The sequence below is a fragment of the Temnothorax curvispinosus genome, unplaced genomic scaffold (genome assembly GCF_003070985.1).
Source record: "Temnothorax curvispinosus isolate PA1 unplaced genomic scaffold, ASM307098v1 QBEX01015383.1, whole genome shotgun sequence".
In the NCBI taxonomy this organism is placed as follows: Eukaryota; Metazoa; Arthropoda; class Insecta; order Hymenoptera; family Formicidae; genus Temnothorax; species Temnothorax curvispinosus.
The window spans coordinates 193,418-212,020 of NW_020225163.1; the positions used below are offsets into that span (position 1 = coordinate 193,418).

Genomic DNA, 18,603 nt, shown 5'->3' on the forward strand with positions numbered 1-18,603 from the left:
AAAGTTATAAAAGTATATGGAAACAGTAAAATTAACTCCACAAAAACTTTACAAAGTTTTAATCAGTTGCTGTGCAAGAACAGCAAAAATGAAATAATTGACCGAATCTTAAACAATTATATATGAAACAGGGGTAGAATTTTCCGGAGAGTGCTATAAAGTGTATAATTTTTCGTTACCGATTTTTACAAAAAATCTGAAATATACTTTACTGTGGTAAATGTCGAACGTAAACGGCCAAAGGGAGTAATACGTTACCCCAAACGATTTTCTTTTTCGGTTTTTAGCTGCTGCACGGATCTAACGCATTCGCTGAATGATGGAGGTCGACTGCCGGATGACTAAACTGAATTATGGTTAGGGTCTCGGTATGAAAAGTAACCTTCCTAAGTCAGGGGCGTAATTTGAATTTCGCGTGGGGTAACGTATTACCCCAGAAGTGCTCTCTAGGGTTATGAATATCCTGAGTACACAAAAATATAAGTATTATTGTTTTTTCGTTATAAAACGACAAAAAAGTCATTTAGTCAGTGTAATCGTTTTATAATAATAACACCGTTATTATTATAAAAACAATGGAAAAAAATACATCGCAGGTGCCACAGTCACACTTACGGTTCAGACGCTTGTTTTAAGCACAATAAAAAAATCCGATTTTTTAAAACTAAAATTACGTGCTAGTCACACTACTGGTTAATGTGACCCGCATTCGTGCACGATGTTTTCGCAACCGCTGTCATATAAACACTGACGCTTTAGTCAAATGACTAACGGTCTCTACCTATAGAGGATACTTCAAACTCTTGGTAGATGACAGTCCAAGCCCCATTTTAAGCCAGGCACTTACCGATATTTAGCTTCAAACTTGAGCGCGGGTCAAAATGACCCATGTGTGACTACGAAGGGTTAATTACGTTTGCCCGGTTTGCCTGTTGCGTCTCGCAACAGAAGCAGAAAGGAACGTTTGCTTGCCAAGAAAACAAAATATCCATCATTATGGAGAAATATGTCCCCAAACATACCCCAGATTGAGACATAAAACATCTTAAAGACGTCATTAAGATGTCTCCATGACGTCTTATGTCCCAATATTGGGATATTGTGTTCACTGGATACATCAGTTTCAGCCGAGAATCCTCAAGTGTTTTAACAAATAAGAGTAATTTAACAAATAATTGACTCCGCAAGTTGAACGTACCACTGAAGATGATCTCAACAAAGATCGAAATGTCTGGTTAAGATACACTTTATTTCAATTTTCGATTAGGTTTACTTCACAATATTGTAAGATTTTTATGTATTTGTAGATATATTATACCGCGTCAAATTAAAAACTACATGCGTTTATTAATACATTAAGCTCCAATATAAAGCCCCAACATAAGTCTTTATTCTTTGAGAAATAAGAGATGTTTAGTAGATGCACAATGCTACCCTGTTTCCGTTTCGGGATAAAATCTAACATGCACACATCCTCGAGATATATTTGCTAACAATTAGATATTCTGACAAAAACAATCGTAACAATCCGCGAGTAACATTACCATATTCATCGTGCGTAACACGATGGTATATTCCGAGCCGAAAGTCGAGAGAGGAGAGAGACCCGCCGCCGCGCGGATATGCGTGTGGCGCTCGACAAAAATCATACGAGTGACCGCATTGCGTGCGAAGATGCACACACGCGGCCAAGTATCACGCGTCGTCGGTAACGAGAGAAACGGGCGTAACAATGCCAGGGTAAATTATGGACGTAGAATTACGATGGAAAAAAAGCGCGCGCCGACTGCATCGGGGCCACCGACATTTCTTTCTCTCCCTTTTCTATACACCCGCGTCCCGCGAGAGCATTCGAGTCGCGGCGCGAAACGATCATTGTATCGGCGTGTCTGAGGACCGGCCAGATCTGCGTCGATCGTGATCGCCGAGGAAAAAAAAACAAATTAAGTAACCTCGCTTTTAATTCACGGCGATATCGTGCGTGAAAGAGTCGAGAAACCGGCGGCGCGGCATTAAACACCGTCCGGAAATGTAAATTGCTCTCGCGAAGAGATTACTTTGGTTTTCCACGCACGAGGAGGCGAGAAAGCGTTACCATTCCGCGCGCACATCAGCCTGAATTTTTCTCTTTTTTTTCGCGCAACGCGACGAGACATTCTCGGAGTAATGTTGAGAGCCCGAGCAATCTGGATAACTCGCTGTTCGAAGCACGCGGAGTGATCGGGACCCGTTCCACCACCGCGCTGACTGTGAATAGGTTGGCGAATACGGGAAAAAGGGGAAACGAAAGAAAGAGAAGCATCGACAAATTCATTATCTATACGTGTCCTATTACGTGCGTGCATAATTCCTTTCGTTCACGCAACGATCTCGCGCGGTACGCCGAGCGTGACCTTCGCGCGCGTGTTACGAGATTTTTATAATTCGTTCCACATTCGGCCTTTTCGCGCTGACGTAACATCGACCGGCGTGCACATGGTGTGGCGGTGTACGCGTCTCGCGTGATGGCACGTGGAAACGATATACCGTCGCGGTATTACCTCGTTTGAAAGGAAGGCGCGATTCCGCGCCTTTTCTCAATCGCGCGCGGCAGATTATTACCGTATCTTCCGTTTCCCCTCCCGATCACCCCGTGGCGATCGGAGGATCGCGAGGAAGAGGGGAGACGAGCGATACACGCCCAGGAACTGGAACAGGTATGCGAGTATGTGAGAAGTAAACGCGGCGCGGGAATGCAACAGGCGCATGCCGCATACCGTACACTCACCCAGTGAACGCGTATCAATCCGTTCGATGAGGACCAAGCGAGAAAAACGCGCGCCCACGCCGCGCCACGCAGCGCGAGGCGAGGCCGATTGTATTAATAGTAACGAGGGACCCGATCCGTTCAGGAATAGGAGCCCGCGATGAATAGCCGTGCCTTTCCGCGGGAGGATCCCGCGATGAATAATGCGTCGCCCGCGGGTCGCGAGGAGGTGCACGGTCAACGAGAGAGACCGCGGCCGCGCCGGTGCATCTGGGTCAGGCCGTGGTCGGTCCGGCGATTGCCGGGATTCGACACGCGGGAAGAGAGAGAGAGAGAGAGAGAGAGAGAAACATTCTCTAACGAGGCCGTCGTTCCCTGTATAACGATAAGGAGGGATTTATTTATTCGTGGGAGACAGATCGACGCGCGCGGCAGTTACGGAATGTTACGAGCCGTCGCGCCGGCCGCAACATAACGCGTACATAAGTATACACGATACGCCGGGATTATCTCCGTAATAATTCTCGCGAGAGATAGTTAGCGGGAACGACGTAGCGTCTTGGGTGCGCGATAACATCTGCCTGGCTTATCATCCTTGTCGGCTTAAAACTTTTAAGTTAAAAGACGAATAATTACGCGGGGATATTGTCAGTTTTATACGCCAATCAGCGCCAGCGTGGCGCTATTCTCGTCGCGCACCTGCATCGACTTTCTATCTTTATGGTCTGTCTCTCCGTATTATACAGGTACTCCTGACCTCTCTTCTTCTCCTTCTCTCCCACGAGTTGTATCGCGTTATCCGCGAGACAACGTTAAATAATTCTATCGACGAGTGTAACGGTGTTACGTTATTACTTCGTGGCCGCGAGAATGGAGGGCTGGCGAAGGCGGGACACGGGAAGAGAATTTTTATACAGCTTGGAAAAATATTCGATCGATCGATCGATCACCAGGCGATCGGCGGGTCTGCAAGCGATATGTGCGATCTTATGGACGCGTATCCCTCGATATATTCCAGGTGGGAACTTATGGTTGGCGGCCACCGCGCCGTGTGGAGCCTTTCCGTTCCAGGTCACGGAGATTCGCCGGCTGTGCATCTCTCTACGCGAGGATAGGCATCTCTACGAGGGTCTCCCTCGGTCATCGCGAGTGCGCCGCGAGTGCGCGCTGCACCTTGTACCGTTACTGGGCATATAATCGCTCGGCGAACCAAGAGTCGACGTCCGATCGGATTCGTGCCGGTGCGGCACGGCGCGGCGGCTGTCTCGCCGGATTAAAATTCACCGGCTCCCCTTTGCTTCTTCTCTTTCTCTTTCTCTCGCCGATATCGTTTCGTCGCTCGCGATTAAACGATCGCGGAGTACGTTTTCTCACAGATGAATATACGTTGCGCGGGAGCCGCTATTTAGCTCGGGCCGACCGCTGCGAGATTGCCGAGATTGGCCGAAGTGTTACACGCGAGCGTAACGATTCTGCGTCCGTCGTGTTTTTAGTCGGCCGACCCGCTGGGTCAAGAATGTGATGGCTTTGCGCGAGAGAGTCGTGCGTGTTCCTCTCTAAACGCTCCGATTAATCGAGCCGGCGTGCGCCCGAAGTAAGAAGGCTTTTGTCATCTATTATACTACGATGAGAGATGACTATCTCTCTGCACTTAATGGAACACGAAATATCTTAATAGAATCAATATACAGAAAAATACGTGAGAGCGCGATAAGCCCTCGGATAAGCCCTTTTTAAATAAATGGTCTGAAAGCTTTTAATGCGTCCATGGCACTGCGAGTGTCAAGTGGGAAATCCCGAAGAAATTATACGGATTATACGTCGAAGTTAATAAAGGCTCAATTTGATAATTCTAATAATTTTACAATTTGATGTATGGTAGATAGATAAGTATAGATTGATTGGTAGAATCAAGAGAAAGACAGGGAGAGATATAATCTTTCTCTTTTCCTTTCCTTTTTCCTCTCGCGTGCAAAAAGAAAACAATGATGTGCACATGGCAAAGAGTCCGGCGCTCTCTTCCCTATCATGTCCAACTGCGCGCGCGCGCATGAGAGAGAGAAAGAGAGAAAGAGAGAGAGAGAGAGAGAGAGAGAGACTCCCGGAGGCAATAATTATAATCGAATCAAGTTCTCGTCAAAGAAACGCAACTTTCCTCTCGATTAGATAAACATTGCTTCGCCAATTGCCCGTCGCTCGAGAGAACGTAATCGCTAATTAACAGCTTAATCGACAAAGCGGCCGTATTTATGGTACGAAAATGACCAATATATAAACGTGGACATGTACGTTCCACTTAGCCACGAGGCAAACGCGAAAAGGTACGCGACATTGGAAAGTTCGCGGACCGATGTTGATGTACGACACGCGTTAACGCAGCCGCTGTTTTTGCTGCCGTTCGAACTCGCGCTCTCTCCGATTTCAATAACGCACTCTTAGACACCGGAATTCCGGTTTAACGAGTACCGCATGAACTATGTGCCCGGAAACAAAATATCTGAAATCTTCACTCCAAAACAGGCTGGGTCCGATAAAACGGAACTAATTAACGCGCGTTCGCAGCGGTCCTCGTAAGAAAAAAAAAGAATGTACTGCGTATGAACGTATACTTGGCTCTTTCATTTTATCGATCAATATATTTTTCTCGCAAGTTGATATTTTCTAAATTCAATCATCGTACACTATCTCTACGTGAATGATTTGTGCCAGGCGTTAAAGCGCGCTGATCTTGTTTTTCACACTTTAGCTACCTAACAGTCGTTTACGAAAGTATATCCAGCATGTCGATTTTGATTGCGATGGAACGATTCTCGAAACTAGATCATCTCCTTCCTCCTTTCACCGGGGGACAATATTGAAAATCGTAAATTATTATCGGCATTGATATCATTGCCTGTCAATTAATCATAATTAATGTAAATACGTTCGGTCGAAGATGTCGTGCGATTTCGATACTTTCTAGAGTAAAAGATTTCACGATGTTCGATAATGTTCAATAACATTGAACAAGCTCGGAAAGTAAGTCAAAAATGATTCGACAATCTTTGCAGCCCTCGATTGAGGGGCTTGTGAAAACATTCTTATCATCAGAGAGCGGCTTTCACCATTGGAAATATGTGTATAAAGCAGATAGCGGCTGGACTAACAAAAATATCCCGTCTAACAAAAATATCCCGAGCGAAGGTACGGCAAAAATAAATCAGACCTAAATACGGGGATTGAAACCAATCGAAAAATATATATCGACGACCAAAGATGAAGAAAAGCTATAACAGACCCTATAGAGAGGCACATTCATGCTTCTGTAGACAACGACGAAATTTAAACGTCGTTCTCGCTTCCACTATTTTTAATCAGGATCAGTTTTAAAGTTATCTCGTAATTATTATAGAGCTACGGGAGTTCGGCGGGAGGATATCTGTCTATCTGTGGACAAGAGTCAATAAGAGATCGCGTTTCGAAGCCGATGGCAATAAGCGTGTATAATATTTTGATTGCAGGCGACGCGACGAGAAAGTTTGATTTCCTTTCTCGTGTTCTTAGATTCTTTCACAGCGCTGTTCGATAACAATAGAGACATCCTATAAGGTACCTATTGAAGTGTCGAGATACAGAAAAAGAGATTGCAATATCGATCGCATTACTACGGAGCAGATTGCACGGCATTGCTCATCTATATGTTAATCGTCAAGTATTACGAGGAAATTGTTATTTAGGTGATCTATATCGAATCGATCAAACATTTAATTAAAGAAGATGAAACGATTGTATTCTAAGAAACTATCTCACTCAAAAATTACTAAGTATTCGAGCTGTTTATTCGCTGTATATTCGCCGGGTGATGTTCAAAGTGCAAAGACGCATCGACGTGATAAGATAGCCAATTACCAATATCAAACAAAATACTATCGCGGACGATACAGTAGCTTTTTCTAGATGATAGATTTATTTGCCGATTATAATCGCCACTATAAAATTAGAAGACAACAAATTTCTTAGGACAGATGATCGCGAGATCGTCATGCTAAGGAAGTACTTCGCAACTTCTCTTTGAATATTCTCTTAAGTGTAGCAAAATAGTTATCCATCAGACCTTCAGGTTTGAAACCGTTGCATTGAGACGATCGATACACAATATGTACGGAAAACATCGGGGAGGGTGTTTCATAGCAACCTACCAAGTGGGGTTTCGCTCTTTAGGGTGATTAACCTTTAGATCCCAAAGACACGCACAATCCTGTCACATTTATTTTTATTCTCAATCTATTGTAAAACTTTGTGTGTGTGTGTTTAATTTTATCGCACATACACAAAAAATGTCCCGGAAGAAAGCTCTAGAGCTAACAATAAGATATCATGAAAGTTAAATTAGATTTTGCCAGAAACATAGACGAATAGAACAAATTCATAGAGGCCCTATGCTCCAGTTAAAAAAAAGAATATATAGGTGTATGTACATGCGTATATTTAGTCTTCGTTCCTAATCGACAGTATTTTTCTGGAACGCGCTGTAATTGTCGATTAATCGTCTGTCACTACCGCGGGCGGCCAAGTCGGTCGGGCCGCATATTATTTGTGCCCTACATACCATGATTTTTACGCGGGAATTAAACGTGGAGAGCTCCATGCGCGAGTGCCCCGAGCGTGGATCATAAATATGCGCAACCGTCATTTCCTTCGCTGGCGATATTAGGTATGCCAGTCTACGCGAGATAGGAAGGAGCAACCAGAACGCGACCGGCAATGGCGCGAGTCGTTTGCATAAATCATCGTGCTTTATTTATCTTGCGCGCGCGCTCGCTCGCTCCATTATCCGCGCGCGAACGGCCACTTTTAATAGCTTAATAGCGTACGCGCGGATGAATGGATTGCGCGATAGACCGGTCCGGAGACGATGGACGCGACGACGGTCTTACGACGAGTTGTTCGAGCGCAAAACTCGAGGCGCGTCTTCTCGGCGAAAGAAACAGCGAAACTTCCATGATTCGCGAGTCGTCGGTGTTTTCTTCTGTAAATTACCTAGGCTTCCTTCACGGCGTATTAACGCCAAGCCGCAAGCTCCACGACGCTCGGCGATGTAATTCGCCGAGCACGCTGCGCAGACTCCGCGATCTAAAATACTCCTGCCGATCAATATCCATAAAACTCTCGCGTTTCTAACGTTATACACGCGATCTTCTCGTCGCGTACATCTCACGAAAGATCTCTGACGTTCAACGCGCATCTTTTCCTGAAGCAGAGGCGTAACACGTAACGATGCTTGCGGTTGAAAACGAAGGATAACCGCGGGCGTTTAGAATTTCCCTCACTCTAGAACTAAATTACAAGAAATAACTTAACTTTAACCTTTGGTGTGAGAATAAATTGATAAATCGTATATTAATTAAATTCCGCTCCGTCCAAGAAAAGCATGTGCAGGAGTTGTCGAACCAGTCGAACGAATCGTCCGCCGATCGATCGGGCGGAAATCGAGCGGCGTCGACGAAAATAACAGTAAGGTCGAATGAAAATAACACATGATAAAATTTAATCGCGCGTAACTGGTGCTTATCGAGCGCCTCTTTTATGTCTTTGTCTTTTCTTCGCGGTCACGATTAAACGCGGGTTCGTTCAAGAGTCAGTGAGCGAACGGTGGTCGATCACCGGCGAGATTGTCCCGTGAAAAATTGCAGATCATTCGACGAGGGAGTGATATGCGATATGCTAATAGTCTGTTAAAGTGAAAAATATCGGGCCCGTAGTCTCTGGGAAACGATTGGTTCTCGACAATCTCCGAATTCTCGCTTTTTCGAAGACGTTCGTGGATGGTGAAAATGCGACTTCGAGGGGAATATCTTCAAGAGTCGACGCTTTGAATGTCTTCTACTCACGGCGCCCACGAACACAACGGGTGCGCGTATCGCGCGACAAATCGATGAGTCATGCCGCCTCGACTACGGAACCATTCCATCCCGATGTAACACGGGAGGATAACTTTTGCCGTTTCCAAAAGGGACGCGCGAGGAACGCGGTTGATGGAGGCGTAACATCGAATGTGCGAATCGTTTGTAAAACAAACTGATGCAATCGCCGATACAATTTTTACCTCGCGCGATAACATTTTCTCAAACGTAAACGGCGGTTTGTATGCTGACTCGCTCTTGCAATTATGCAAGAGGCGATGTCCAGAGTGGACTTGGCGCGCGTTTCACATTTGCACGTTTGTTTTCGTCGCTTCATTGATCCATCACCCGTCGCGCGTCATGGGGTTCTCGTGATCGACCTCGAAAACTTCGGTAATTCCGGCGCCGCGCCGGTCGCACCTGCGCACCCTTGGCGAGATGATAGCAGCCGCGGCCTTGACATCGGAGGCGCGTACCGCGTATCGCGAGGGCGACACTTTCAAGAGGCGAGATCTCGAACGACATTTTTTTATCATGGCTTTCCGAAAATTTACTAATTAATCGCGGAGCGCGTCGACGTTGACAAAGTATCGATCCCCTGCGCGGATGTACATATGTGTAGAATGGACAACAGAAGCCGAGATTTACCCTGGAGCATGTTGTGGTCGGCGTCCTCATCCGCGTGGTAGCGGACGCCGCCGATCGAGGAGGACAGCAGGCTCATTTTCGCGACGGTGGTCACCGGTGCCGTGCGCACGTCCTCGATACAGTCGAGCGGCACCGAGCGGGTCCACGTCCACGAACTGCCGCGGCGGCGCGAGGGGCCGCGGCCGCCTGGCCCGTGCGCTCGCGGAGCTATTGGCGCGCGCTCGCCGCACGGCCCACGAGCAAGCCAATCGACGTGCGGGAGCCTCGGGAGACTCGTGGGGCCTCACGGACCTCGAAGAGCTCGCGAAAAGCCGCCGGCCATGGACTGCCGGACTCCGAAACGTCACTTTCTCCCGGTGACGGCGGCGGCGGCGGCGGCGGCGGCGGCGACTACTCCCGATGCCACCTGCGACGGCGCGTCCGCCGTCTCCCTCAGGATCGCTCGTAAAGCTTTCGGATCAGGCGACCGTAGACTCGAGGATCGACCACACGGCTTTCGCACACCACGATATCCCGAACGACGGCGAGCAGCGACGCGAGCAACCACGACAGTTTGACAGCTCGCAACGCGGCCGCTCCGACGTTGTCACTCCGGCTTGACTGGCACCGCTGGCACTGCCCCGCCGGGCGCTGAGTCGCGTCCAGGCGTATAGCGAGCGTCCTCGCCGTGCCGCGCCGCGTCCCGCACCGCCTTCTTTGCCATGAAACACGGCGGCGCGTGACGCGCGATCAATAACAGTCCCTGCCGCCGTCGCCGCCGGCGACTGCGCTATCGCGTCATTATCGCCACGCTGAGGTAAGGTGGAAGAGAGGTGGCGAGGAGAAGATCCCATAGCCGCGCTGATGACCAGTGGCCAGTCATCTTCGCCTCGAAATATTTATGAATTTTTTGCCCGTATAAGGATTGAATGACCATGCGCAAATTCCGAGGGAGCATGCAGAGTAGGACTGTTCATAAACGCGCGCACGCGTTTTCTTCCCTCGCTGAGGATCGCGCGGCGAAATTGCAACGGCGTTGACGCAACGGAGGAACGCGCCCGTTGCCGTCGCGCAGAGCGAGGCAAAATTGTAGGTGAACGTCGAAACGTTATTACGCACGTCGATTTGTTTATTATTTCGTCGTGGCATAATTAACGGCAGCGGCTTACTCTCGCGTTACGCGTGTTCGCACGCAAGTTCGCCGGCGCAGCCGAATTAACATGTTCGCGTGAATTTCGTAACGCTTTGACTCGCGCAACGAGCAGAGAGGAATGATCAGATATTGGAGAAAGTCCCGGTTATCATTGTTCACGCGATGCTTCACACTACGCGCAATAAACGTCGCGTCGTATGATTTATATAGGTCTTCGTTTCTTCGCTCTCTCGCGTTATTGTATACGTTCCATTGCGTAATAATACTGCTGCTATACTGCCAGGACTGCGGTGTAAAATAACAGAAGCTTGAAAATGTTTATCTTATCCGCTTCTCTTCTAATCGTGATTTTACTATATATTTGACATGATTGAAGATGATCATAAAAACTAAAAACTTATACTAGTGACGAGCACAGTACCTTGTAGAACAATTATTGTCCTAAAATTCCGCGAGTTTTCATAAACGAAGAATACACGGATTTTTATTTTGTGAGTGATTTGTGTGCAGGAAATGCAAGGGTTTCTATTAGACTAATTAGACAATATCAACGAAGACTCCCTAAAAGAAAATTTAGCCGCTTCACACAGTCTTTACCAATGTTTGCAATGTTTATTAGTTTGACGGGTTCAATTTTCTAGGGTAATAAACTCAATGTTACATCGATGTATAGCTTGTATTGACGTGAGCGGACGGCACTTTGAAATGAATTAACTGAAATTGTTTCTTACACATTTCGTATTTTTGTTATAACTTTCTAATAAAGCATTTTAGGACTTATGTTTATATAACATTTTCTTTCCTATTTCTGCTCATAAAACATACTAGTAAAGTTTGTCCGGAAAAATTTGGACACTTTGCATTTAGTTTTGAGATTTCTTTGTTGCTCTTTATATATTGCGTGACTAATACTCTCATATTATCGACTTTGCCTGACTAAATCGCCTATATCGTACCTTTTTTCATGTATTATTACATGTTCATATATTATTATATCATTCGTCGCGACTTCGACAGTCGTTCGACAGGCGTTTTCCAGCCGGAGTGGCATTCATTACGCGCTGACATCGGCGTTACATTTGCGCGTGCATTCATGCATACGCGAGCATGTCCGTTTCGACCGGGTAATGTTTGGGAGCAATTCGCCCGTCCCGTTACACACGCTGAACGGGATTAATGTCTTATCGCATGTCGGTGAATGTTTCGTCGCACGTCCTAATCCCGAGGGAGAGAGCGGCACCCCACCCTTTCTCCCGATTTGATTACGATTTTACCGCGACAGCCGTAAAAGATTCGTCTAGCGTGTCGAGATCTGTCTTTTAAAAGTGCCCGCCGATAGCTGATAAACGGACAAACCGGATATAACCTTGCGCGAAGTCAAAAAATCGACTTTCCAACTCGATAAGAAACGACAGGTCGCATGAGCAGCGCACATGTAATTTTACACGTTAACGGTATACGTCGCGCGGGGCCCGTTTAATATTTTATTTAATGAGATAACCCGCGCGTTATCGCGGGCTATATCTGATGATTAATCCGCGCGGCGGCGCCGTGTAAATAACTAGCGCCACTAGCGGGGCCTTCATCTCGCGTGCGCGACGTACGAAAAACCCGTCGCCGGTCATTAACGCGAAGGACTTGGATTCGCGCCAGGCGGGTTACTACCCGCTGTAATTAATTGTTCCTCTATGAAAACCGGCTCCGTCCCTCTGGAGATCGATACGCGATGTCAAAGTAATGTAACGTATATTTATGTCTTCGCCGTTAAAAATCATCAGACATCAACGGTGATTCGGCACGCTTTCCGTCAAAGTTGCAGTTTTTCCGATGGAAAACAATCCCGATTTTCTTTTTCTTTTTACTTTGAGATAATCCTCCACGCCCCCCTCCCCCCGACCGAAAGAGAAAGATGAATTCGTTTAATTACGGTCAGCTTCGACAACCGTCGAATCGACGATCAGCATGATCCTAAGCGTCTAATTGGCGTAACCACCCAGGACTCCCATCGGTCATCGTCAAAGTCCAAATTATTATCTCAGCCTAATTTCACCGAGATCCCACGGCGTTCCCGCTTCCGGTAGAGCGGCGAGCGCGAGCGAGCAGGTGTCCAATCATCGTCGATAAGACTATCTCACGGATTCGTTTCGTTTTCCACGATTGGGGCGGGAAGCCGAAGGCATCGGTAACCAATGTTTACCCGCTCGCCGGTTTCCTCGAGGAAATTGCACGTTTGTAATAATAAATATCTACAATGTAACGCATGTAGCGCAAAGGAGTATCGGCTTGCAGAAAGACCCCGAGGTTCGAGTCTCTCCTAATTATTGGTAAACACGTCCCGCCTTATCTCCTGCAGATATGCCGCATTAATGATATATAATCAGGAACGATGGACAATACACGAAACGCTTCTCGCCGGCGCGGCGAATCGAACGTACCCCTGACTTTCGTAATCCTCCCGGGATTTCTCGCCGGTCTTCCTCGTCTTCGCTGGAGACGTGGTCTCCTCTTTTCGAAGATACGAGAACGTATACCGCGCGCTTCCTGCTATTAGAAGAAATTACTATTCCGGCCTGATGCCGTGGCGTGGTAGTGAAGCCGATTCCTCTTACCGATCACCAGGTTCTCAGGATCGATAGACAATTAGGATTGCGATAGACGAAGGGAGCAGAAAGAAACTCCGCTTATGAGAACCCGCTTCATCTGTCCCCGAAATTATACGCCTCTTTCGAGCCGTAGATGCCGGCGTAGATACTCAATTAAAGAGAGATAGCTTCGATTGCTTCAATTTGACGGGACGAGTACGTTCTCGATTAATTTCCGAGTCAGGGAGTCTCGAAGGGGGAAGCGAAGGGGTGATTCGCGTTTCCATTTCATCTCGCGGAGCCCCACGTTTCCCCGCACAAGTAAATTATCTTACGGCGCGTGATTCCGCGGCGAGAGTCGTGGAAAAGTCGGCCTTCCGTTTCTTGCGGTTAGAAAATGTTCACGGCGATTTCTCGCCGTCATCGCTGCCGCCACTACCATTACCGCCATCGGCGATCTTGATCCGATCTATCTCTTCCACGCGATGAGCCGCGAACTTCCGAGAGCGCAGAGCTCATCTCACCTTTTGACGACCTCTCCGTGACTGAAATCACGCGCGGTCGCCGAATATCCTTTTTCCCTCTTTCTTTCCGGCGAAGAATCCGCAAGGGAATCGCACGCGCTCTGGAAAGCTTCCAATTTGATCGGGAGAAAACCGCCGTTTCCGTTTCACCGTTATCGCAATTGCAATTGACGGCCGCGCGCGCGTACAGCTGCGTCCGAACATTTTTTTCTCGTGCCGCTCTTCTCGATCGGTATGCGAGACTAATCGTCATGGTGGAGCTACCTAACGACCCGTTGCGATCCGATACCGTAACGTTGTTGTTGTTGTGTCGTCCCGCGGTCTTTCTACGCTCGACATTCGCGTATCTATCGGATGTATTCTGCACGTGCTTCATCTGGAGCATCCTTGACGTAGAAGACGTAAGAAGCTACGCGATCTACCTGTTTTATTCAATCTTACTTTTTATAGTTATTTTATCATCCAATATCGTACATGTATTCTCATTTAGGTTCTCATTTAGGTTCGGTTTACGCCTCACCTAGTTCACGTTCTGTTCTACGATCTGTGTATACTTCTTTCATGCTCTGCTCACCGCGTTTTTGCCGTATAATCCATCCATCTTGTGTTCTGATCATCTTGTTTTTAGTACGGAAGAGGCAACGGCTTTGCTGGCGCCTTACACCTTTTTCATTCATGCTGTTTGTAGCTATACCGAACTATATAATTATGTAAATCAATCTCATATGTACGCGATAAAGTTATTGTTATCCAGAGCGACTTCGATCAGATTCCGATTAACTTAATCGACGATTAATTCAATCGATTTTAATTGTAGCAATTATAGCAAATTTGTTGATTATATAAATTGTTCTAATCAAACAATATACAATTAATAATTGTACTATTCTAGCTTGAAACTGCGTTTTAAAACCGTTAGTAACAGCACGTGGTTTGCTAGGACGAAGAATTGTAAAATTCACAAGAATAATATTTATTAGGCTACCACAAAAGATCCAGTCCTAGTTGTAAAGACATTTTCTCTATAATCGAATTAATAATTTTATTCACTTTAGTGAAATACTACAAATGTTATTCAACAAATTAATCGCCAATTGCAGAGTCAATCGAAGCTCGATCGAAGCCACCTCCAAAATCGCAGCGATTGGAATGAGAAATGTTAAAAAATTTAAAATTTTCCGCTTCTCAAGGAAGGATAATTCGAACTCAATCTTGAGATCACAATCGTGAAAATTGACGATATTTCCTGGCGAGGCTTTTCACGCGAGACGCGTCCACGTGTGATTGTTCTCGCGCGTGCGCTGATCGATTAAATCCGAACAAAACACCTGTACTGCGCTGACCTTATATCCAGGAAACAACGAGATAGGACGGCTCGTCGTGAAACCTTCGGGAGTCTGAATCGTCCGCGGGATCGCGACTCGCGAAAGGCGACGGGGATCGATGGGAAAGTATCGACGGCGCGCGCGAGACAGCGAACTGAACGAACTTCGATGAATGCGAAACGAGGCGAAGCTCTCGTTAACGAAGGAAAGCTGCGAGCGGGTCGATTGATGTCACTCGATCTGCCAATTACGCGACTCGATAAGTCGTTCGCAGCGCGAAAACTCGCCGGGAGCCGGGAGCGTCGCGTCGCGCGAATCATTCGGATTCCGCCGAGGGAAAAGCGGATCGCGCGGACGTATTTCGCGTGTTAGAAATACTTCCGCAAACGCGAACTCTCGCGGTGATTATTCTCGCGAGCGGCCAAGACTTTAACCAACGCATTGTTCATGCACCCAAAGAATTTTGTTCATCTTACCGCGTAATGGTAGAATTTTCATAAAAATATAAGCAAATTGATAGCAGTCTGTCAGCAGATTGGTAACAGATTTGATCAGAAGACATGTCAATAGACAATTAACTGCGTCCGCATTTAGCTTATGTTCTGCCAGCAGAATTTGCTAACGCCAGCAGAAACCGCGCAGAGCCTGAACAGTTCCCGCAGGATCCGCTCGATTTCTACCGATAATCTGCTGTCTGATATCATGTTAGCACAGACTTTGTTATACTTCTGTTGGCGATCTGCCGACATCACGTGATATATCAGACAAAATTTATAGCAGATACTTGGTAAGATCTGCTTTCGACAGACTTGGCTGTTGGGTATAATAATTATGAAAAAATGTATTTTGCAAAAAGTAAATTTGGTGCGGGACGCGATAGCATCTCTTGATAAAACCCTGTGCAACATGAAAATCAATTTTTATTTCATTAAAACCGAAAATTATTAATTGTCGAATAGCTTTTTACTTTACATTGTCTAGCTATATATTTATGTCACCTAAAGTTTTATCTTAAATGGTATTTAGTTTTTACAAGCGTTTTCACTTTTGCCGGACGATAACGCGCCGATGCAATGCGGGAGGATCGCGGCGTTTAGACGAAGCGTGCAGACCGTGCAGACCGCGTTTTACGTAATCGCGCGCGCATGCCGGCATAATTTAATGAGGAAAGTGTGTAATCGAACGACGTGTCCACGCGCCAAACGGCACGGCATGGCGCGGGCGCGCGCGGCGCGTAAGGCGTTTGCGTCGGATTATACGCGCGTGTGTAATAAATAAGACTTCGAACGGGCGCGATTACGATCGTTCAAGTCCTTTCCCACGTACGACACGGCGTCTTGCTCGCGCAAAGAGTAAAAAGGGAATCTTTTTTTTTAGCGATGCGTTGCCGTATCCGCGGCGCCAAGTTTCGCGCTGCGAAATGACCGTACATCTTCCTCTATGAATCGAAAAGAACACAATTTCCCACAATTTTTTCCCCGTTACGAGACTTATGACTTACGACGGCTCGCTGTTGCGCGACTCTTGGAAAAGAGCAGCTGGAATACCGGCGGCGTTATCAGGGGAACGGACAGAACCCTCTCGAGAGCTGTGTTTTCGCGAACATTGGACTCCAAACGGTTTAAACAGACATGCGGAAGCCGATCTACTCTCGTCGACAGTCTCGTCGGAGCCCGAAATGTCACGAGCCGCTTTCGTAACAAATGTCGTAATATATACTCGCGGCTTCTCGTACAATGTTTCGATAATCAGCAGTCTCGCCGAGAGCCTCGTCTTAACGAGCGTACCGTCCGAGAGGTACCGTTATAATTAAAATACATATAGAAATGCCCGCGCTATGCCTCACCGTTGTACGTCCAGCTGTCGAGGTCGTGGCAGAGCATGGTCCAATCGTTCTCCAGATCCTGAGAAGTCGCCATGGTTGATGATCTCGCGGAGTGAGCCACGATGTCGTCGATCGCGAGAAATTAGCGTGTCTCACGTGCGTTTTTTACCTGTGGCGACGAGGTTCCTTGGTTGAAATAGCCTTAGCGAGTTTACCCCAGAAAAATTCGAGCGGCGACGTTTATTCGAATCGACGTTCGATCACGTGTGCGATTTGTCGAAAATCGTGCAAAACGACAACGGTGACGACGGATCGTTTGCTTGAAGGTCCGTGAAGATGTCTACGGGAATCGCGCGGAACGCGGGCGTTCGTGGCACACGAACCACATGAGCGAAAGAACACAAGCCGAGATTGGAGCACATGAGAGCGTTTAGAGCGACACCCGGCTGCGTTCCACGCGCCTGGACACGCACCTGAACGCACGGAACGCGGCTCGTTTCATCTCTGCTTCGCCTCGCACAGTCGCCAATTTTCGCGTTGTTTGTTTTTAAAAGCGCGCTCTCTGCCGTGCCATTCGCCTGTTCACACATGTATGTATGTACATACACAATACACGCGACACGCGACGACGCCGACGGAACGATGAGATGCTCGACCTACGAGTGTAATAAGATAAATCCAAAAATTTCCGACTCAAGAATATGAAAAAACTGAGATAAATTAAAAATCAAATTATTATTGGTAAATTTTGTTTACGCAAATCGGACTTGAAAGATGAAAAATTATCACTATATGGGCTAAATCGGAACTGTCAACATCTTTTAAGATATTTTTTTAGACATCTTAAAGACGTCTCTACGATGTCTCTTAGACATTAGACATGCGTGCTGTAAGGATAATGAGGAAATGTTCTCCACAGTGTTAAATCATTTTAACAACAAAAATTCAAGATATCTTTTTAGTAGTACAAAAAAATTAATTCATCGTTCGAAAAAATATATTGAAAAAAAGAGGAACTTTTGGATCTGACTACATAACTCGTTACGGATGCCGATGATTTTGTCACACGATATCTGATAAGACAGATCAACATGATTTTGATCCGATTAAAGGTCTAGGAGTAGGCTCCGATGAATCTAATAAGCGATAACGATTGATTCAAACACCTTGTTATACTTTGCTATCTTTCTTTCATGTATTTATTACGTGTTTTTTTTTTTTAATTTTTCTCTTGTTCATATCCAATACGACCAAAAAAGTGACGCAAACGAAACCTTCCATAATGTTCGATAAACGACTGATGGTCATCATAAATCGCGGAATAAAATTGAAAATATTTTATTGTAATATATTCAGTGGCACGAGAGCTACAGGTAGAGATAAGATACGAAAAAAATGAATTTTTACGAAATTCTCATTTAAATAATCGCTGAATTATACAAAAAGCATATTATCTGTCTTCTAAATGTCTCTTTAGAAAACAGAATTGAAAACAAAAAAAAACTTTCGACAAATATTTAATGTGATATTGGCAAATCGACCGTGACTTTTTGCATCGAATAGTTTTTCAGTCGTTTATTAAATCTTATCGAATCATAATTATTCTAAATACCAAATTCCTTCTCAAGTTTACGCCATCCATGATTCATGTTGCTTAAAATGAATAAAACAAGTCTCTGGATACAAGTATATGTATATGAAGATTATTTATTTATTCCTACAAGTTCAAACACGAAGCAACTCGAGACAAGTACTCTTTAAAAAAAGTAAGAACATTATTATTATTCGACGTAAGCACTCCTCATAAATAAGTTTCGTTTAGCTCAGCACGTTAGGTTACTTATCGCTAACTTAAAAGCTATTTTTGTACATTACGCGTTTGTACACAGAGTAATATGTTGCAAATTTCGTTTGGAGATATGTCTCTTACAAAAATGCG

At 45.9% G+C, this 18,603-nt stretch overlaps 1 protein-coding gene across 2 annotated transcripts in view; it reads right to left on the reverse strand.

Moving 5' to 3' along the window:
- The window catches only part of LOC112465614 (cerebellar degeneration-related protein 2), a 32,073-nt gene extending 15,300 nt beyond the window's left edge, over positions 1-16,773 (reverse strand). The window contains exon 1 of one of the 2 annotated variants that reach the window (XM_025033242.1): positions 16,686-16,773. In XM_025033242.1, coding sequence (XP_024889010.1) covers positions 16,686-16,758 — 73 coding nt within the window. In that variant the 5' untranslated portion in view covers positions 16,759-16,773. Of the gene's footprint in view, positions 1-9,276; positions 9,463-16,685 lie in introns of those variants that run through there. The other variant, XM_025033241.1, reaches the window with a different exon arrangement.
- Between the last annotated feature and the right edge of the window lie 1,830 nt (positions 16,774-18,603).